Here is a 22,831-nt window from a genome sequence, read left to right as displayed (position 1 = left end):
TTTACGATAAGACCCATGGCCTTGCGTGACAGTGAAGGATTAGCCGCAATAGTAATCCGATCCTTGGCCACAGCTAGCAACGGCAGGGTGAGATCGACGGCTCGACTCCGGGTAGTGGGTACAACGCCATGCAGACGTGATTCACTGATACGACAAACGTCTTTAACAACCACTGGGTCTCGTATACCAGGATATAGCAGTCACCAATGGGCAATAGTATAAACGACATAGCGCACACAAACCGAAATTGACCCGTCTAAGGCGAGACTATGTTCATACAGCATGAAGAGCTAGACACATTCTTGGTCGCAAAAATAACACAGACATTCCATAACCATTTTAGATCCGACTGAAGTTCGTAATGCTTTCAGCTCTCCAACATATCACAAACATGACCCGAGGCGTCGGCGTCTATTTGATCGAGAAGCGACGCTCAGCGTCCCTTACAATGGGCGGCGACTGCGGCAGACGGGCCAAATTCCGTGCCGACCCCCGCTCGTAAACCATCCACGACACGTCACACGGGCGCCGTAATGAGCGCGTGACAGTTCGTGACGGTTCGTGACGGATTGTGACGGTTCGTGACGGCTACAGGACAGCTGACGACCGAAATCTGACGTCCCGCAGGTTTTGCGGCAGTGGCATGCGTTTCTTGTTTACCGTTTCCACGAATATCCAGCATTGATCCGACCATATCCGCTAAGTAATGCAATGAATCACATTCAGCACCTGCGGCTGACCGATGTGAAGTGCCGACGCTGATCTACTGAATAACGAACCACCGCGACTTGGGTATGCATGTGAGGAGTTCGTAGCGCCGAAAGTGGATTTTATACAGCCCCACCGAGTAGGGCTGTGAAGTAATAAATTTCAAGTTTCACATAGCGCGGGCGAGGTGGGTCACACTTGGCGGTCAGTCCACTTAGACCGGTATTAGGGCCAACTTAGATCGTTAACATCTAGTCCCAAAGAAATACGGGCTTGGCTGGAGAATTAAGCGGTGTTTGTGGACGTATTTTTGGCTGAGTGCCGGTTTAGTTATTTAGCGAATTGTCAGACAGTGAAGCAGCACTAACATACGAGTATAGCTGTCAGAGAACCATGTTTCAAATCCCACCGCCTGAGTACTACGAGAAAAGGCTGTCTACTTCACAGCAGAGTGTCTTGCTCAAGACGGAGGCCAACAAATCTGGTCGACTGCAACTCTATCGACTGCTGGATAGCGACAACTCAAGAAACTCAAGATTACTTTCAAACGATATTTATTTTTAAATTACTTTTAAATACACAAAGCTTTCGGTCACATACGACCTTGATCACTGTGTTTCACAATGTTTCACAATTATACAAACTTCGCAAAAATGATACAAAAACTCGAGAAGTGGGTTCATTTCATTATCATCCTGGGCAGCAAAACTGGCGGTAGGCTAGGAAATTTTCATGCGCTTCACATTAAGAATTTTAGACGGTTTTTGTATCATTTTTGCGAAGTTTGTATAATTGTGAAACATTGTGAAACACAGTGATCAAGGTCGAATGTGACCGAAAGCTTTGTGTATTTAAAAGTAATTTAAAAATAAATATCGTTTGAAAGTAATCTTGAGTTTCTTGAGTTGTCGCTATCCAACTGTCATGGACACTTTACATCTATCGACTGCCACCGAAAGGACTCGGCCAGTGACATGTTTACAGGGCTACAAACTCATAAATTAGACGTGCATTAACGTCGGCTGGAGGCTCAACCCAGCTGCAGTGTTTATAAAGTTGCATAGCAGCCCTGAGGCTAGTTTTGTTTTCATAGCAGAACCCTTTCCATGGGCGAAGAGCTCGGGGAGGCTGAAACTTGGTTCCCTAAAAGCTCTCATTTCTCATTCCCCTTCTTCTAACATGAGTTACCCCTGCCAATTTCTCCGTTCCACACTCATCAACTCCCTAACTCACCCTGAGTTTTCCTCTACAGACGTCTCCGAACTCGCCGCCGCCGATCACCGCCTCGATGATGATGTGAGACGCGTCGATCTCGCGGGCGAACTCGCGTATCGCCTGGTTCGGGTCCTCGTACGTGTGAGGGTCAATATAGGTCCGCTGGTGGGTCACCGGGTTGAACAGCGGCGTCGTCACTGAAAAAGCAGACACGGAGGTTACTTCGACGTTTGGAGGAGGAGGGTTTAGTTTATATGTGGGATATCCCGAGTTAATGAGTTTCGATCTACTAGCGGTCGGAGTTATGCTCGCAGCTAAGCCAGATTAGATGAGTTTTTGGCATGCTGACTACGAGAAGTATCGACGAAAAATACTGCTTATTTATACCCAGAAGTGTGTTGGGTGGTTGGTTTTTACAACACATTTATTTCAAGCGTTGCATACATCGGGATCCGGCCAAGTGTTTCATGTGTCCCCAAGCTATAGAATCAGCAACTTAAATCTTGGTCATTGGTCCTATAGAGCAGCGTCTTACTCTCTCCCAACTGTGAATCTCCTTTAGCCAACTTCCCTCCCAGTGTCATGCTGTGTGATCATCGCTCACTATACACCCAACTCAGCCCTGCCACAAATTATCGCGATTATTGTTATCACCGGAATAAGTTACACCCGGCCGACATATGAAATTCCCCCAGCAATAACCCCATCAAATAACCAGGTGGTAGCTGGCATGCAACCCTGCGCCACATACTCCACCACCGCGCCACCACTGCCGCGGGTGAAGCGCCATTGATCGCGTCCTTTCGGCGGGCACGGACAGATCCCCTCTGCGATAGGCAGTCAGCCTCATAGGCGGCACAGCACGCGACAGTCTCCCCGACAGGCGAGACACGCGATGGGACCTCTCTGCTGCGACACGCGACCCCTCCCTCCGCTGAGACACCGCCTCCCCTCCCCTTCCCACTGAGGTTCCGCTCTGCCCACATCATTCTGTCCGGATTGACTCACAAAGAGCAAAGCAGCGACATTTTATGCAACGCGTAATGCAATTGCATATCATCAGACGCACATCACACGCATAGTACATTAGGTAAATCAAAAATCGACTGACAGGGGCGCGAGCAGTACCTGGAATACACGAAATCTCATAATATTCCCAAAAGCAGCGACATCAATGACCATTCCGTAGCACATGAAGACCCTATTTTGACCCCTGGTGACCCATGATGACCCTAGTGATCTTTCACTGACCCCTCAAGACCCTTGGCCAACAAGTAACCATTGATGACCAAGCACTGGCCCTTGTTGACCCTGCATTAACCTCTGTAGACCCAGGTGACCTTCCAGTGCCCCCTGACGCCCCCTGTCAGCCCTGGGGACGCGCTGAGGGTCGGTGCGCGACACGGCCAGCACTTACTTCCTGCCGTATGGGTCTGCACTATCGATCCGTTGGCCACATGGTGCACTGCAACAGAGCCGGACAGAACAGCGGGGCAACGGTCAGAAGGGGGCGGGGCGGGGGACGGAGAGGGGGGCAAAACAGTGGGGGACCGGTCAGAAGGGGGCGGGGCGGGGACGGGGCAGAACAGTGGGGTACCAGTCAGAAGGAGGCGGGGCGGGGCACTGGTCAGAAGGGGCGGGGGAGCAGAGGGCGGGAAGGGAGCAAGAGTAGGGGCAGAACAGCGGGGGACCGGTCAGAAGGGGGCGGGGACGGGGACAGAACGGCGTGGTTACAACGGCAGGGACCGGTCAGAAGTGGAAGGGATAATGGACATAGTGATAGGGTAACGGACACGGTGCAGGTCCAATGAGACGGGAGCAAGGGCAGGGAGAGACGGGCACACTGTAAAATATCCCTTCTGATATAAACAGACGAGTAAAAGAGTAATCATAGTTTTAATGATACAAAGTGAGCCTGATGTCACAAAGTATATGGACACCACTGACATTGTAAACCCATTGAATCATGCCATAGGATACTAGATTTTCCATTTACGATCTTCGACTAGAACTTTCGTTGCATTACTCTTTTTCCTTGTGCATTCCTAAACATATGCCGAAACAAACAATGAATCATCAACACCGTGCACAAGACACGCAGTTATGTGGCGGTGCCTATATAATTGACAGAAAACTGCAAGCGCTTTTTCCCACTTTTGCCATAAAAGAAACTGGAAAGCTGAATCTGGTTGCATGAAATTTTCAGTTTAATACATTGACTTTGAAAAACATGTCGACAGCCATTCGAAAGCATAGCTCTTAGTTGATGAAACCTGGACAATCGTTTATACACTTTGTAAATTAAAAAGACGACAAAAGTGATATAATATTTACACAGCAATACAACATTCACAAAGTAATTCAGGTCCATGCTGCTCATTTTACGCTATTCATTTATCAGCGCTGTCATGGCATGCACTACTACGCGGGAGGCATTATTAAATAAGACCGGCTTCCGGCCTCACTGCAGAGGCAAACCGTCCGCTTCTCCAAGAACGTAGGCACATGCAAAGCGTCTAACTGCGTGGGCGAGCGAGGGGGGGGGGGGGGGCGAGGGGGCACGTCAGACTTACTGTAGGTCACTACCAGGCCTGGCAGCGTGGGGAGAGGTCAGCGGGTCAGGTCAGTAGGTCAGGTCAACGGGTCAGCGAGTCAGGTCAGCCCAGCTTTGGGTCAGAGGAAATCACCCAGATTGGACACTTGGTATAGCTAGTTACTTATATGGTTCGAACGGCAAGATCGGTATGCGCTATTACTGACACTTAGGAAAGGACGTGCTACAGTTCTTTGAGCTGACTATAACTAAAACGTTAACAGATTCTTCCATCAATCAAGAGACTCGTTCCATACCAATAAATGATCCACAACGAATGAAAGAACCGCGTAAGGGTGGCCAGTAAAGGTTTCAGGACGGTCGATGAAAAGGTCACCCGTCTGTAATTTGGCCAATAGTTAGTTCCTCAGATAAGTTCAGAACTGATTAGGCTCACAGCCAGACTGATTGGACAACTTGTTTCACGTCCCTGCCGCGGCATAATGACAGGTCGCCGGTTTAAAGATGAGTTTGGGATACTGAGCGTTAATACTTTGCACATGACTTTTTTGTGTTCTTTCGAATGTTGAATGTTGAATGAATGTCTTGGGAATGTTACGATCAAACAATACAATTGCCCTGCAATTGATTAAACTTACACCAGGAGTTTTTTTTTTTCTGGAGGAATACCTAATCGGTATCCTACATCCCGTAAACCATTATGAAGCACACAGAAAGTGTCCGACTTTGGCCCTCCGTTTGAAAATGGCTGGATCCGCCAGTGGGAGCGTGCTCACGCCCACTCACCCCTCATGTCGCGGTCTCCAGGGGAGGTCTGTTCATATCTCACAGGGTGCCCGGACATCATTCACCACTGTTTGCTGCAGCCTTACATGCGGTCATGTCTGAAGATTAACAAGGTCCGCCCAACTCAATCAGGATCCTTGAATAAGCTCGCGTGTATGTTCTGTCTGGAACGTCCTGTCCGACACCCATCTGCTCCCAGTGACCTGACTGTGTGCCCGGCGACCTTCTCGAGCGACGAGCACTGCTGTGCTTAAGTCCAGCGAGCGGCACGGAATAAGCCACCTGCCTGTACAGTCAACAGCTTCTGACTAAATTTGGTATTACCGAGTAAAAAAGGCCAGGTGCAATATAGATGTGGCCCCATGTGAATACCCAACGAACTTATCTTAACAATTTTGCTCATCCAAAGAAACTATGAGCGAAATGTCTGAAAAGTTTACGGGAGGGTGACAGACAATAAGAACGCAATGTAGCAAGGACATGGCCGTGATATCGGTATAGGTTTAGGCATGGGTATGATTATGGCCATAGGTATCGGTGGGTATGGCAGGGGACGCGTCTCGCGCGCTGGTTAGTTCTATGTACCTTCACCATTGCGATACTCCAGCGTATCACAGTCGCTCGGCTGTTTCTTATTGCACTCCTCGTTACCTCGGCTGTAACGGAGACAGAAAAACCCCGTCAGAAACATGGAAAATAGGGAAAAATATGGAAAACGGTAAACGGAAAACGGACAAAAACGGTATAATAATACATACTGTATGATGAAAAACAACGTTTAGCGTCTAGCATGCGTTTAGCAACAAGACATAACAAGTATTTCTTCAGCGAGGAACATCAGAAATGTATGGATTCAGCAATGCCACATAACCAGGCAAGAAGTGACAAGAGTATGATGCTGAACAAGTCCTATTTTGATTCATTTATGCCTGCTTACATAAGCACATAAAGCCGGGAACACGGCGAAGGAAGCGATAAGAGAGGAGCATGTCAGACATTTCTGTAGTCGATATTTCGTGTTGCAGGTGGCGACAAGCAGCCTCATAAAACTTGTCGCAGACAGTGACACACCCGTGATAATAACTATGACTATAAAACACCGTAATAAAAATATCCTGTTATGCATAATGTCTTGACTACCGCTCGACACCAATTTCCATTCAGGGCCGGTATGAAAAACATCGACCACTAAACCCTAGCACTTGGGAGCCTGTTGCCATTTGACGACAGCTCAACGTTGTTTACAGACGTTTGCGTTTCTGGCATAGGCCTCGTGATCTATGTGCACTACATTAGTCAATGTTTGCCCTGTATTTCTTGAGTTTTTCCCGACGTATCTCACCTTCTGAGGAAGAGTACCGCCATGATGACGATAATGACGAGCAGGGCGATGACGGCCACCGTGGCACCGGCGATGATGCGCACCTTCACGCCGTCATCCTCGCCAACATACGCTGTAACATCGGCAGAAACGTCAACGAGGTGCCACAGAGACAGACTGGGTCGACGGCAAGAGCTACAGCTAGCTCACAGGGGGAGAGGGGACACTACAGGACACTGAGTCGGTTTGATTAGCCAAAGTGCAGCGTGATAAATAGATTGGCTGTCGTGTGATCGCCCTGTACAGCGACAGGTATTTGTCAGCTCTGTGTAGTTCTGTGATCTGGCAAATCGCTTACGATCGCACCCTCCATTTTGGGTGACATTATCCGATGTAATCCGCTCCGTGTCCAAGTAATAGCAATGCAACAGGCAATGTTACAATTTGCCAGGAAAACGAAAGCTTTTTAAAAAGAGCATCACAGCCAGCATACTGGCCATCAGCCACTGCGATTTAGATTGTGTTTCTAGCAAAAGACACATCCGCAAAAAGTGGCAACGCACAAATAAATGAAGACTACACAAACAATCGAAAGATTCAGCAGCAAGTAAGGCCGGGTAACTATGCGTTCAGACCCACAAATCACTTCACAGCTCACAAACCCCGACCTCAATTCGAGTTCGGCTGAAACTTTTGGCAACATTCGCCCTACTCGATAAATCCTATACCAGTGTCAAACGTTATCACTTCGCTGGCGATATAAATTGAGACTCGAACCTGTCATCGTATGATTTAGTGCCACATCCAGAGTGTCATGAAATGCAAACTATTCAGTTTATGTGTCGTCAACGCGCCTGACGCAAGAAACGGCTTAATAGGAACACCACGTGTCTTCGCCGTGTTAGAATACATTCTGTCTCACTTTAATGTCAAGTCATCAGCAGTTAAGTGCGGGAAATTGAGGCGATTTCATATCGCACGACGCTAAAACTTAAAAGAAGTGCAGTAATAGGCATGTTGGCATATAACGTCGAAAGGCGACTCCAGTTCTGAACGCGACTTAGAGGATTTCTGTGATGTTGGGAAAATTAACAAATACATTACGAGAAACGAAACGGATGACTTAGATGATACTTGACTGAAGAGCTTTCCTTCATCAATACCAAAGCGAACAGATTCGAAGAAGGTAACGTACCGCGAAGAGCTGATTAACAACATTGGAAATCTGGGACCACACGATATCCTAATCCCGTCTTGCATGTCAATAGCGATACTAAGTTTTCCTACGGGTATTCCTCTCCAGAAAACCCATACCCGTATGACAGATTTATCGATACTCGATTAGATGAATAACGCAGGCCCTGGGGCAGCGAGCGCCGAATGAAAATGTGCTTTGAGTGCCCAGTAGACCATCAATCGCAAATGAGATCTAACCTACGGCGGGGCCGGGTCGAGCCGCGCCGAAACCGATCCAATCAGTTGATTTGTGCTGCAGCCAGCTTCGATCGTGCCCGCCGACGTCGCCAACTTCCCAGCCGTCGGCGCGCTCTGCTCGTGCCGGATTAGCTCAGCGGTCCGCCATGAGCGGGGAGCTCGCGGCCATGGAGACCGCCGGCCTCCGGACCGTGCTCCGGACCGTCCGGACCTTCCGGGTCCGGTCCGGTCCGGGCCGGTCCGGGCTCCGGCCACTTCCCGGTCCTCCCCAGTCTGGCTGGCGTCTCCGGGTCGGCGTTGGTGATTTATTTCACACATAAATCGGCCAGTGATGGCTCTCCATTGGAAGGCCCAGATTGGTGCCGGCTGGTCAAGCCCAGAAATGTATATGGTCCCGAGGCGCCATGGCCAGAGCACAGAGGCTACAGATATGGGGGCGAGGGGAACGGATGGAGGTCAACTTGATATTTGACCTTTGCGGTCCCTTTACAGCGCTCTTATACGTATGGTTGTAAGACGGAATAAAAATGACGATGCTGTATCAATAAAACTGAATTACATTTGAATGGCAAGAGCCCGCTATTCATCGCTCCGGCTTTTCATTGGTTTCAAAACCTCCTGCTCGCTGCCAATGCGGTCCCTCATTCAGCGCCATATCAAACTGCCATAGCGGATCGTTTTCTCGGCTGGCTGGCGACCTCATAGCTCTTCAACTGCGCCCCATGACCGGCCTATCGGCCCCTGCGGCCGAGGTACCCCTGATACCGTGAATGACCCGGCCACATTTCCGGCACTCCGGGGGCGGCCGCCGGCCGGAAATACGACGCCTGGGGCTGGCCTGCCGAAAATGACACTGCCCCGCGGCCGTCCCGGGGGGTGGTGCGAATTTTGCATTTCAATATACAGGCACATTGGTTTGAAAATATTTTGTGTGATATTGAAAGCGGCACATGTTGCACCTAGCTCGAATGCAGTACCGAAAAGCCGTACTAGACAACTATGGGCATTGGGCTGGGCAGGCAGTGCACTGTTTCTCCTCTCAAGAAGTCCACCCCTTCGAACTATCCTGCCCCTTACTCTGTACCACCCTGAACCCTGCCCTGTCTCCTCACAGCACCCTCTCTCAGTCACTCCCTCGCTCTTTCCTCACCTGTGCCGAGCAGCTGGCCAGTGGTACCGAACACGGGGTCCGTGAACTCGCCCCAGCCGCGGCTGGTCCGCGCCCGCACCTGGAACCCGTACTCTGTGCGCTGCTGCAGGCTGGAGATGGTCGTGCGCGGCTCGTCCGTGAACACACTGCTGGCGTTCGACTCTCGGCCCTGCGGGAAGTCGGGTCACGAGGTCACAATCGGATCATACACGGGTCGAGCCTCAAAGATCCAGAAAGGTTGGAAACAGGTCAGAAACAGATTGTGATCTGTCCAGCCATGTATCGATTCGTCATACTCGCATCCAGAGAACGCCACGGAACGCTAGTACAGCACCGTGATCCGTTCCACTCAGTAACCACTTACTCTATCTCAACCACATATCCACATGACATAAAACAGACCCCGCAGCAGGTCCCACAAAGACGCCAGTTGGTCTCCAACTGCCCCTTCCTCACCCTCACCGACACCCCGTCCCCTCTGTCCTTTCCCGTCCCCCAGATCAGCATCAGTTAGCCCTCCGTCGCGGGTCCGTAATGCAGTTATCCACACGGGGACGTGGCCAGCCGCCCCTGGGACCCTCCTCCTTCCCCCACCCCGAGTCTCCTTCACTGGACGGTCGGAGCTCTTTGGTCGGAGCTGAGTCTGTCTGAGTCACCAAGTCCTCCGAGTCATTACTTATGCAGCAGCGGGCACAGCGATGGGGAGCCACGCGCGGGACAGGGCGACTGCAGGCCTTCACAACGTCCCGGCGATGGCTAACAACAAAACACTGTTACCGCGGCTCCATGAATTTCCGCCCGAGACATCGTAAAAATAATTTGAGTCGTCGTTTCATAATACACAATGCCAGCATTAATTTTTACAGTGCATTATTTAACACCTTACACACTTCCCCGTTAGATCCTTAACTCGATATTTCGCGTCAGACTAGCAGTTTTACTGAAAAGTTAGGACGTCTCTGGGCATCATACCTTGACGAAGTATCGGGCCTCATAGTTGAGGACTTCCTCTTGTGGGTCGGCAGGCGGGTCCCACACGAGGACAACCTCAGAGGAGCGCACGGCACTCAGCTCGAGCTCCGAGACCATCGACGGCACTGCGGGGCATAGGGTCACGGTCAGAAGGGGTCACATAAGTTAGGGTACCATGGGTCATAGAGGACATAGGATCGCAGCCACAGGGACAATGTTCAGAACATTTTGTGCCGTATGCTCCCCATCCCCCCAAAAAGACCGAAAGCCGTATGCTTTCGGTCAAACCAGAATTGATACCGTAAGCGTTGGTTCTGAAAAATATCAACTATTTGGGATGAAAATACTTTTAAAGGATCCAGATTTATTGAAATTTGTCTCTACAAGCCACTGGTATAACCGACACAGTGCCCATGGAGCAATAGACGTCATGCGTAATAAAAACTTCGGTCGGCAAGAGCGCACACGTTGACCGGCAGACAATATGTCAGGTCAGCACACATCCCAACTGACAGCGTGACAGCTGACATTGTGACTGTCTGACAGGTTGACGGTCTGACATTGGGCTGGGAGCGGCGACCTGACAGCACGATAAGAGTCTGTCCACGATATGAAGACGGTTACCGGGAAATGCCAGGAGCAGCGGGGCTTTCCAGCACTGAGAGAGAAACGAAGTTATATGGTGAATCGAGCAATCAATAACAGAAGACAATGACTGAGTAGAGACTTTAGGGAGCGCCATCTCTCAAGTCGTGTTACCCGCGCCCCATCATTGAATATTTGTCATTCCTGCATGTGCCGTCGTGACATTCTCGAATCCAGCGCTGAAACCTTCTCATGACAGTTTCAGCGATATTGGAAATGCCGACGACGTTGACAAACGACATGATTTCTTAAATTTATCGACGGGATCAGTCACCCATGCGACCTTATTCGTGACCTTATACGTTCAACCTCTATGGATTCCTGTTGGTCGGCTGTGGTTTCAAAACTGATCTCAGACGTTTGTGTATCCCTGGTGACCTTTTGTGACCCCACCAGCTGACCTGAAAAGGCCACCACTGACACGTGGTGGCCTGATGTGACCTCACTACTGACCTGAAGCCTCAGTGGTGACCTTGATCTGGACATATTTGTCGTCTCCTGCCAGCGACGAGACGCCGTTGCTGCTGTAGATTTGGAACTCGTAGGCAGTGACCGGGCTGAGGCCCATCACTGTCACCTTAGTGGTATTAAGACCGGCCTGAAAGAGAAGCGAAGGTCACGGTAAGACAGAGGTTAACGTAAGACAGAGGCAGGTCAGACCGGGAAAGGACACGTCAGACCAGAAAAGTTCAGGGTAAGACGCCAGGGATCATCTATATTATATTGCTTAATTAAACATTTCCAACATCTTGTCAACTTCAGCCGTGTCGTGCTAGCTTGAGTCGGCATTCGAGCAGTTGCAACAACCGTTCCAGTCGGTTCAATTCAGTAATATGTCACACAGGCAAAATCAATGACCATTGTGCATGATCTGTGTTTCACGGATGATGTGAGGACGGGGTAAGTCAGTTCCTGTTGAGCTCGTGACCAGTCAGCACGCATTGTTCTGTCAGTCATCCACCGAGGAGCTGAACGATAAGTCATGGCGACTGCCCAGCTTCCGCTGCTGCTGCAGCTCCAAATGATAAATAGTGACGGAATAAGAAAAGGTCTATTCATCTAATCACCAGTCATAAGGAAGAATGAGCTCACTCAGTGTCCATCAAAATCTACCACACGTGTCACTGAGGTGTGCACGCCGCGCGGAGGACTAAGTCACAGGTCAGAGCCATGGGTCTCAGAGGCACCCCAGGAGATCGGGCCATCAGAGACGGTATACCAGGAGGGGAGCGGTTTCGCAGAACGGGCGCAGATTCAACCGGTGATAACGGCGGCCAACCGCCATAAATTGGCTGTAGAGAAAGAGACACGGAAAGGGTTTCAGGTTCGTGGTCTGTTTGCACTCTAAATGGGCCATTTACTTTGACTCTGACGTAAAAGTAAATTTTCCGACAAACCAGAATTTCCTGATCGGTCAGTGAACCGGAATGTCAGAGCTGCCATCTCATGGCGCGGAAAAAAGCTGTTCAATGGAGCTTTTACATTCACTCTTAATTCAAATCAGCATAGCAAAGAAGAAGCATGACCAGGAACAAATTGATCTTCAATGCAAGATGCCAACATCCTGATAAGCAGATACTGGTGCCCATTTCTAGAGACACCCAGATATTTACTGATCGGTGTTCACCTTTCCAGCACTACCAACGTATTACATAACACCCTCGTCCTCTCAGTCCACACACGTCCCAACCCTTCACGAATCTCCATGCCTAGCCCAGCCATCCGACCCACCACTGGCCCTCCCCACCCCACCATGGGGCACTGCCTGCCCTTTCGGCCCGCCGGTTCTCCATTCGCTCGGGTAGACCCTTTGACCTCCATCGGACCGCGCTCTGGCTCGACGCATCGTTAAGCCACAATTTTTCCGGCCAAGAGGGGCACTTGACACAATCGACGGGAGCTGAAGATGGAGGGAGGGAGGGAGCCAAGGGAAGGGGTGGAGATGGGGAGAGGGACAGGTGGAGTCGAGGGAGAGGGTTATGATTGGGAGAGCGCGCCACTCTTTCCCAAACGAACAGCTATCGGTTGAGGAGAATGAGAATCATTTGTGGAGCCCGATTTGAACCAACTTATCGAAAACTCATGCATATATTTAGTGTGCACTTTTTCTATTAATAAAAAAAAACATTGACGTAAAGCTCCATTCGTCCACGACCAACCAACAGGAAACCTAAGACATTGCAATACATATGGGATAAAATGACACACATTTCCGTCAAAAAGCTGTCCTTATGAGATAACGACACGAGCATGAAATGACGTCCACATTCACAGATCATGGTCATTGGTCATGAGATCTCATAGCTGTCACCCCTCTCAGCAGCAGACAATGGAATATGGATCATCCCACCCGGTATGTCATGTGTGAGGCAGCACGTGCTTAACCGACGGTCAACCATAGGGGGATGGGAGGGAACGTGATCTTGCCTACTGATTGTGGGTCACCGGGGACAGCGACCAAAAGGGCGACATAAACGCATACGCCGGGGACGGGAAGTCAAAAGGTGTATCACTCACCCCAACGATGATCAGTCAGCGTACCCAACCTACTAACCAGCGCCGGTGACCCGTCAGTTTACCCTATTACCTCACCGGTGACCCCACAGATTACCCCGTTACCCCACCGGTGACCCGGCAGTGTACCCACGCACCCCACCGGTGACCTCTCGGTGTTCTCTTTCATCGCCCACCTGAGCCGGAGTGTAGTGCACCGAGCCGCCGCACTGGGCGCAGCGAATGTAGTAGGTGGTGTCTGTTCGTCCTCCCTCGTACATGGGACGCTGCCAGACCAGTACAGCCGTACCCTGGTCGACAAACTCCACCACCGGCCGCTGCGGCTCCGACGGCGGCTCTGAAACGACGAGCAGGTCAGGTCAGGTCAGGTCAGGTCAGGTCAGGTCAGGTCAGGTCAGGGCAGGGCAGGGCAGGGCAGGGCAGGGCAGGGCAGGGCAGGGCAGAGCAGGGCAGATTAGATTAGGCCAAAACAGGTCAGATGATCAGGGAAAGACTGAGACGCTGAAAAACCTGCTACACAAAGCGAAACAGATGCTAGCTCGGTTCGCCAGTGAGTCATGCCAATCAGTGGCGGTTTGTCATCCCTCCCCCTACTTCCACACTCCACAGTCGTGTCACGTCCTAGCTGCAATGGGACGGGGGGGGGGGACACGCGCCCCAGCCCTCCCCCTCCCCATCCCTTCCACCGTCAATGACCCACTCACGTGCTCATATTTCCACATTAATTAGCATCACCGGAAATTGGAGGACTCAGACGGCGCGCTTAGTATGCAGTGACGTCTGCGCTGGGCTCCACACTCCGCCCACTCTTTCCTTTCCGCGTCCTCTTTCCCACGACCTGGCTTGCTTTCTCACATATCGACAAGGCTATTTCACCGTACATTATATCTTTATATATCATATTAACTTAGATCTTTTTTATGAATCATAACATTTGTTTGCATAATTCTATATTAGGTATAATATCGTAATGAAATATATTACATTACATCATATCATATTGCAATATTTGTCGAAAATAGCCTATTTTACCCCAAAACTGGACCGTTTTCAGGCCACAGTGGCCGATCGTAGCGGTCCGAGATAGCTGATGGCCGAGCAGCCATGACCACACCACGCCATGCATTTGGAATGACCCGCGCTGACCGGCGGCCGCCCCAGAAAGGTCGGCCGGCCGCCGCGCAAAGCCGCCGTGATGGCCCGTTTGGACGCTCGTGGGATACGGGACGCGTGCGTGAGGCGCGGTCGGGCGGGCGGATGGTAAAATGATCACCGATCTAGCGACATAGAGGTCCGACGTGCGTTCAGGCGGTCGGTCGAACGAGCGGTCGTATGGTGCGCAAAGACTGCAGGATCAGTATAGGGTGATGAGGAGGTTCTTGGCTACTCAATTGCGCGCGCAATGACACATCTCGTGAGAAGTGGAACGTCTTGGTGAACGGCCATGAGGTCTAAATTCCCTTTGCCCAAGAACATATCGTGATTCTCAAATCACAAGTCCATGGAAATTATGAATCTCAGAAGGATGTCGTATCATCCTGGAGCAAAAAGGGACGAGGCTGTCACCTAAGTCCGTGGAAATTATGAATCTCAGAAGGATGTCGCATCAGCCTGGAGCAAAACGGGACGAGGCTGTCACCTCTGCACTGGTTACCGGTCGGTCCTGGAGGCCGGACGCCTTTCGGTAGCCAGAGTCATAGATAGACGGCACGACAGAACGCATCAGAATCGCCCTAACTAGATGGACGATATCGGTGTACCCGCGACCCCGGTGCATTGAATGCCAATCTCTGTCAGACAGAAGAACCAGTAGGGCGGTCCACAGCAATACATCAGGCCTAATGGGATGCCACGTCGGCAGATAGGCATCGGTATAGATGCTTCTGCGACCCCTGTTTATCATACGAGAGTCGGTTTTTGCATTCTGATTGTTTAGATTTACTGTGGTGCTAGACGAAGAGGGCGTCATTTTATCAGCAGTCGTAACTAGCTCTGTCTGTCACGACTTGGGTACACCAAGTGAAATCGCAAAAGGCGATCCTCCCAAACATCTCCAAAGTTGGCAACTTTCAGTCGTAGTTTGCCGAACTTGAGATACATCGATACATTATTTGTGACTCACGGTTTCGGACAAATCGCATATCTTGGGACGTCGAGGCGTATTTGGTGCTCACATAAGGATCATATCTTTCCTGATATGACATTAATGGCCGCTGACCTTGTAACTTCAAAGCTGCTGTTTGATGTCGAGCGACACTTATTCCCGTCGCAGATTTGGTCTTTTCTCCGAACGAATTTAATCGTGACTTGTATAACTCACGATCCATATGACCACAAATCCGTCGAGGCTGTAAGCCATGCTGACTGATCCGGCCAGTTTTCATGCCATTTTCCCGCAACGAGCTGGCCCGCATCCCACATGCTCGGGCAGAGCGGATCCAGCAGAATCGCAGCCAACACATCACACCGCACGTCCATGGTGAAATCATCGACCTTCAAACACGCCAGTAAAACATATCGCACCAATCTTAACACGTTCGAGACCTTCCTGACTTCCACGTTTTACTGGAATAACTGAAATTTATTGGCACACCCTTGTAACACAACCGTCTACCGCATGCATCCAACCACAGCCACTATTGTCCTCCCATATCCCTCTACACTTCCAGACCCCGAAGTCCCTGCCGGTGCTACTTACGTGTACAGGGTGCGTCTCGTGGGTCCTTTGCCGCCCTGTGGTAGCCAGCCTCGCAGTGACATTGCACGGAGGCGGCGTACGACGCGCTGCTGTGGTCGGGACAAGCGCGACAGGAGCTGTTTCCCACCGTGTGCTTGAACTGTGACGGAGGACACACTGAAACAGAAAGGAAGAACGGTCAGTGCCGGCTTGGAGATCGGGCTGTATGGTGCGATTGTTGAGGTTTGTCTGATGTAAGCTAGTGGGAAATATGGCGGTAGGATCATCGCAAGCCTATGCGGTGCGGGCCGCGGGGTTATGTCAGGCTTGCTTCACCAACACAATGAGACAGAACAGAAGATGTTGGAGCTGTTATCATCGGACAAGACACAAAACTAGAACACACAAACATAACACGCACGATCCAAATGCTGAGACACAGCGACTGTAGACAGCAGAAAAGCATAGTGTCACAACAAGAAGTCCCAAACAAGCAACAAGCCGTCTCGTTTCTGTTTCCACCCCTGTGGGTGCTTCCAGCCGTGACACGCTACACATCTCCGCTTCTCGCATCACCGACCGTGACATGTCACATCACGGACCGTGACGTGTCACAACATACGCCACGTCGTATTGTGTGGCGCGTCGACTCCGCAACGCCGCTGAGGCGGACAAAGGGTCTGTATATGAATCATGAACGAAATACAACGTCATGTCTCTCCATACAACACAACAGCGATGTGACGCAGTGGTCGCATTCCACTCGAAATAATCTGTGATGTGCTTGTCTAGGGAAGAGGAGACGTGAAGAGGCCCTAATCCTTCAGTCATGCCTCCGGACAGCCCTCTGTCGCGCTGAAACATTCCAGGCCTCAGCAACGCTCGAAGGGAAATGAAGAGAGTGACACCTGGGGTAGACAGGACGCCTTGTCTTGATACCCCAGCGAAAACAGGGACCACCCCGGCGTTCCGGCTTCCTCCGACGGGACGCCAAGGTTCCCACGACTCAAGACGAGGAAGTCACATAAGTCAATATCAACATAGAAAGACGCTCAGAGACTTAGTGGAAGTTATGCAAAACAGGCGCCGAGATGCAGAGACAGATGGCTTTACGACGGATGATGTAGAAGCATCTTTGTGTTCTTTTGTTTTGTTTTGTAAAGTTTTCCCGGCGATCCATATCTTGTCTGTGTCTGAGAAGTCTGCACACTGCAGCGACTGGTATCCTTGATAAACATTACGTTTCCAGTTCATTTGCACAAACTGGTCACCGGCTGCACGTCACACCACACTCTTACAAAGGCCACCCGTCGTGGTCGGTACGGAGCCGGTCTGTGGCAGTGGTGATGGCCGGACCACCGGCGACGCGACGCCACTTCCTACAGACCCGGTCTACTTCCTTATACAAAATTCCCTCGGATATCTACTCTCTCATTTACACCACATCCCTTACGACTCACCCTCTCTATAAATAGAGGTCCTTAAGCACTAGGGTGTCCCAAATTTCACGAAGTTTTCCAATTCACTTAGGATACACCGGAATCCCGTTCCTTGGTTCATTTGAACCTCACACACCAATTTATAGAGTAAACTACCGGTAAACAAGGTTGCCGCTAGTGCTCTGAAGTTTTATTTGCATTTTGGTGTTACCGTAAAGTGGGGCTATTTGAGACATGGGGCTATTTGAGACAGTATTTAAAATCGCTATAAAATGAAGATCGTTTGATTTTTGTGTGATATTTTTGCTCAGGGAGGTGTGGAATCGATCAGTAAATCGCCTGAGCAAAAAATCAAGCATAAATTTTAAGTGGTTTTTATTTTATAGCAATTTTAAATACTGTCTCAAATAGCCCCACTGTCTCAAATAGCCCCACCTTACGGTATATGATAGTGCAGCGTTGTAGTCTCCGAATGCAAAATGGGAAATATGTGTAAGCAACGTAGCAATATTACCTTCTTCGATGCTCAGTGATGCTCAGATCCCACGCACATTGCACAATGATGAAAATCCGGGCTTATGTACGCATACATACGTGTGAAACGGTGTGTGTGCGTGCCCGTATGCCTCTGTGCGTGTGTGTATGTGTGTGTGCGTGTGCGCGAGCGTGACTGCGTGCGTGCCTACCGGATAGAAGGCAATGCCAGTTTTAATCTTGGTGCGGGTGATTTCATGTGCCGCTGATTTCGTTTAGGACTAAGCGATCAAATAAAGGTCTCAGGTTAGTGCTTCAAATGTCTCGCTTCAGATCGAACAGTCTGCGGCCATGGCACACCACATAAACGCAGATTGAACAGAATCAAATTTACATTGCAGCTATGGGTATTAAGTTCACCGTACACTGTCCTGAGACCGTCCACGCGTACAACAACATCGTGCCCGGCTATGAGATCCGTCTAAAATATCGTACCCTGCTCTGAGATTCGTCTAAAACATCGTATCCTATTCTTAGATCCGTCTTAAACATCTTACACTGCTCTGAGGTCCGTCTAAAACATCCTACACTGTTCTAAGGCCCATCTACACTCTAAAGTCTACAAATAACGTCATCGCACCTTGCTATAATATCTGTCTACCACTACAGACCCACGTGGTCCTTCTTCGTGTGACCGTAAAGCGACCTGTGCCATGCCACCACCTGGGTCAGCGTCTGCAGCTGGTCCTCATCTTCCGTTCTGTCAATCAACTCCTGTGCCAGCTTCACTCCGCGATCCGCTCCATCATTCACAACTGCCAGGCTGTTGACGTATTTGTGAACTCCGTTGTAACCTGAGATACTTTTGCATTTTTTGACAGGCTCTTGCAACCATTCGAGGGCGCACTAATCCAGAATCTGGATGAGTGCGCTCTCGAATGGTTGCACCGGGCTCCCGGCTATGAGAATCATATGAGTGCGCCCTCGAATGGTTGCAAGAGCCTGTCAAAAGTGGAAAATTATCTCAGGTTACAACGCAGTTCACAAATAGGTACGTCAACAGCCTGGCAGTTGTGAATGATGGAGCGGATCGCGGAGTGAAGCTGGCACAGGAGATGATGGACAGAACGAAAGATGAGGACCAGCTGCAGGCGCTGGCCCAGGTGGTGGCAAAGCACAGGTCGCTTTACGGTCACACGAAGAAGGACGTTACATGGGTCTGTAGTGATAGACAGATATTAAACAGGGTGCGATGACGTTACGTGTAGACCGTAGAGTGTAAATGGACCTCAGAGCAGTGTACGATGTACGGATCTAAGAATAGGATACGATGTTTTAGACGAATCTCAGAGCAGGGTACGATATTTTAGACGGATCTCATAGCCGGACACGATGTTGTTGTCCGCGTGGACGGTCTCAGGACAGTGTACGGTGAACTTAATACCCATAGCTGCAATGTAAATTTGATTCTGTTCAATCTGCGTTTATGTGGTGTGCCATTGCCGCAGACTGTTCGATCTGAAGCGAGACATTTGAAGCACTAACCTGAGACCTTTATTTGATCGCTTAGTCCTAAACGAAATCAGCGGCACATGAAATCACCCACACCAAGATTAAAACTGGCATTGCCTTCTATCCGGTAGGCACGCACGCAGTCACGCTCGCGCACAAGCACACACACATACACACACGCACAGAGGCATATGGGCACGCACACACACAGTTTCACACGTATGTATGCGTACATAAACCCGGATTTTCATCATTGTGCAATGTGCGTGGGATCTGAGCATCACTGAGCATCGAAGAAGGTAATATTGCTACGTTGCTTACACATATTTCCCATTTTGCATTCGGAGACTACAACGCTGCACTATCATATAACACCAAAATGCAAATAAAACTTCAGAGCACAAGCGGCAACCTTGTTTACCGGTAGTTTACTCTATAAATTGGTGTGTGAGGTTCAAATGAACCAAGGAACGGGATCCCGGTGTATCCTAAGTGAATTGGAAAACTTCGTGAAATTTGGGACACCCTATTAAGCACCCTCAGTCCTCATTCCCAAATTGACAAAGCCATACTGCTCTGACACCACCCTCCGCTTTCGTCCATTTTCACATTATACGGTTTTAATTTCGCGCTACACGAACAGGAATGTAAGTCGTTCTTAGAAGCTACGTCACCTTGCAAAAAAGCCGAACGAAATTGCCAGCAAACCCGTCTTTTCCGGTGACAAAGATTCAGTATCGAACCGCCATGGATGCCTGAGTGCCCATCGAACAAATATCTCCAACCCAAAACTAACGCTCATCCGATGCCTATTCAGCAGCTGAGCCATACAGCAGAGCTCTGTGTAGTCAGTCTGCGGCGGCCGCAGTGCAGCTGCAGCCCGCTGACGGAGGTCGCCCACACCCAATCACGATCCCGACCTCCTGCGCCGATCGGACGGGTCTGGAGAGGGTGAGAGCAGACAGCCCGGCCGCCCCATGCGGCTGTGAACGTCAGGGTGCGGACGGACCAGCATCCATCATAGGAGGAGAACAGGGCTCCTCGGTCAGCGCTTAGAGCTATCGGCATTCATCGGGCGGACGGCGGTGGACGATTGTGGATCGATTGTCCACGGTGGATAGTCGGGAATCTCTTCCACGGTGGACAGTCGGACTTTCTGTCCACATTGGAAAGTCATTCGCCAGCAGCAGCAACCGGTAGGTCACTGACCGCCCCCGCCGTCAACTGTTAGCAGCTCGGTGCCTCGGTGTGTCAGCAGCCGGCCGGGCTGTCTCAGATCGGTGTGATTCCCTGGCAGGCAGCGATCGCCAGCTATCTACGAGCAGTCACCGCCAAAGACAAACGGCTGCTTATTCGGCACTAACGCACCGACTCGCCGCGCTATCAGTCGGCGATCGAGCCCGATCTCTCGACCGGGCGCTGCCGGGGCCTATCGTGGCGATGCATGTTTCATGAGCGCCGCCGGCGGCTCGTGACTGGAACACGGACCCCGGCCGCGGTCGGCGACAGCGCGACGAACCCCTACGCAGAGCAAGGCAGCCGTCAGCGACTACGGTCGACTACGGCCGGGTACGGCTGACTTCGGGCGGCTACGGTCGGCTACAGTTGGCTACGGTCGAGTAAAGCTCGACCTCAGCAGCCGCCTCCAGAGAGCACGGCCAGAGCTTACACACCACCGCAATAAAACGTAATGAAAAGGTTATGTTCGGTACGCTGAAAAGGACCAGTCCAGCCAACGCCCAGCCAGAATAGAGCCTCTGTCAAATAAGGCAGCTCGTTAACCAGCTGCGGTCCGGTGCCAGCAAAGCCGCACGGTGACAGTTGTCGGCGTGTCGGTCGGCCAGAGCCGCACTCAGCTCGGTCATCACGATGTGAGCACCGCTCCCCGCCCTGGCCGGCTGCTGTGGGCGGCTCGCTGGCTGCACAGAGACCAGCCGCGCCGACACACGTAAAACCTGTTGGCACTGCCCCCGCCCGGCGCCGCGCCGCTCCTCCTAGCGCCGCCCCGTGGTCGCGCGCGGCGGGGTGCCAGCAATTCGGCGCGGCGCCTCCGCCCTGGCGCGACAATATGCACGTGCTAAATCACAGTCGACTGACGAGAGCGGTGTCCGGCTGGGAGCAGAGAGGGACAGGGGGACGGCGGGCCGCGCGCAGCAGACCAGCCATGGAGACTGGAGAGTGCCCTGAGAGGCGTGATAGGAAGGAGGGAGGGAGGGAGGGAGCCCGGGGGTCCTGAAGGGAGGGTGCAGGGAATGCCATCGGAGCAGCGCAACAGCCACGGGAGGGGCTCGAGTCCGAGTCACGCATGGGCGAGTCAGTACAGCCGAGTCGGACTCAGGGCGGAGTCATGTCAGACATGACAGTCGAGGGCGGAGCGCTCCAAATGTCTCCAGAACACAGGGTCGGCCGCCGAGTCATGTCACGTGACATCCGGGCCGGTCGCAGAGGAAAAACGACCACTGCCAGCTGCGCAGCAGCGGAAACTATGAATGGTCACAAAGGAAAGCACAGTGCAGTTACCTTTGGTACCGAGGAAAGCACCGAACGGAAGGTTATCGCAACGATACCAAACATTTCTTAGAAACAAAAGCCTGGCACCCTTCATGCATGGCTGAGTGTTCTGGAGTTTACCACGACTCTGTTGTTTCGTCTGAGAATCACTGTTGTTACCTCGTCCGCACTATACATCGCATGACACTAGAGACTGGCCAAGACGGTGTAGGTACCAAACGATTTTCACGACTGAAGACATTGTTTGTTCCAGCGCCTGCCTCAAGCCGATATGCTCCTATATGAAATATTTTATCGCATGGAACATGACGGAACACCGGCAAAAATAGTACGTTTCCTTGCACGAACGGCCGCGACGCGAGACTGTGAACCCCCATGTCGAGGATTTAGTTTGTGACGACAAGCACCGGGCCTCGTCAAGTCCGGAATAGGCTGAATTCCAACACCGCGATCATCCCTGACTTCTGAAGACGCCATTAGGCTCCCCCTGACATTGACATACGGCTCGAGTCAAGTTTCGAATTAAGTAGACAAATCACACGAGGGCCTTAAACTCATTGTGCTCAATTCCGCGACCAAAGTTCGCAAAGCACGGGTATGCAATTTCAGAGCGCCCGACAAGCTAGTCAGCGAATATGACGGAGCATCACTGAAAGTTAGTGCGATTTATGTGGGATTGAAAATTAAGCCAGGCTCGCGCAATCTTCAGCACTGGTGCTCTCCAGAAATTATGGTATAGGCGACAGCGAGGGACGCGCACTGATAGGCATCATCAAGCGCTTTACATCGAGAGAAAGCGCATTTGGACCTCGCCCACAACAGACTCTCAGGGGACCAGATGAAACACCAGCAACAAAGAGGGGTTCTTTTTGATTAAGAACCTCGCTCGTATCAAAAGCAAGGCGTGACACTGTGCAAC

At 51.1% G+C, this 22,831-nt stretch overlaps 1 protein-coding gene across 6 annotated transcripts in view; it reads right to left on the bottom strand.

The window, feature by feature from the left end:
• The window catches only part of LOC122389192 (ephrin type-B receptor 1-B-like), a 112,212-nt gene that overhangs the window by 5,456 nt on the left and 83,925 nt on the right, over positions 1–22,831 (bottom strand). For 2 of the 6 annotated variants that reach the window (XM_043380960.1, XM_043380962.1), the window contains exons 5-14: positions 15,998–16,153; positions 13,476–13,636; positions 11,239–11,383; positions 10,141–10,265; positions 9,169–9,337; positions 6,606–6,717; positions 5,849–5,919; positions 4,497–4,514; positions 3,341–3,388; positions 1,942–2,120 (exon numbers count right to left, since the gene is read on the bottom strand). In XM_043380960.1, the coding sequence (XP_043236895.1) occupies positions 1,942–2,120; positions 3,341–3,388; positions 4,497–4,514; positions 5,849–5,919; positions 6,606–6,717; positions 9,169–9,337; positions 10,141–10,265; positions 11,239–11,383; positions 13,476–13,636; positions 15,998–16,153 (1,184 nt within the window). The remainder of the gene's footprint in view (positions 1–1,941; positions 2,121–3,340; positions 3,389–4,496; positions 4,515–5,848; positions 5,920–6,605; positions 6,718–9,168; positions 9,338–10,140; positions 10,266–11,238; positions 11,384–13,475; positions 13,637–15,997; positions 16,154–22,831) is intronic. The other 4 variants (XM_043380961.1, XM_043380964.1, XM_043380966.1 and 1 more) reach the window with 2 other exon arrangements.

Source organism: Amphibalanus amphitrite, unplaced genomic scaffold (genome assembly GCF_019059575.1).
Source record: "Amphibalanus amphitrite isolate SeventyFive unplaced genomic scaffold, NRLGWU_Aamphi_draft 000347F_arrow, whole genome shotgun sequence".
In the NCBI taxonomy this organism is placed as follows: Eukaryota; Metazoa; Arthropoda; class Thecostraca; order Balanomorpha; family Balanidae; genus Amphibalanus; species Amphibalanus amphitrite.
The sequence above is the reverse complement of the archived record's forward strand: the minus strand, read 5'-3'. Positions and strand labels throughout refer to the sequence as shown.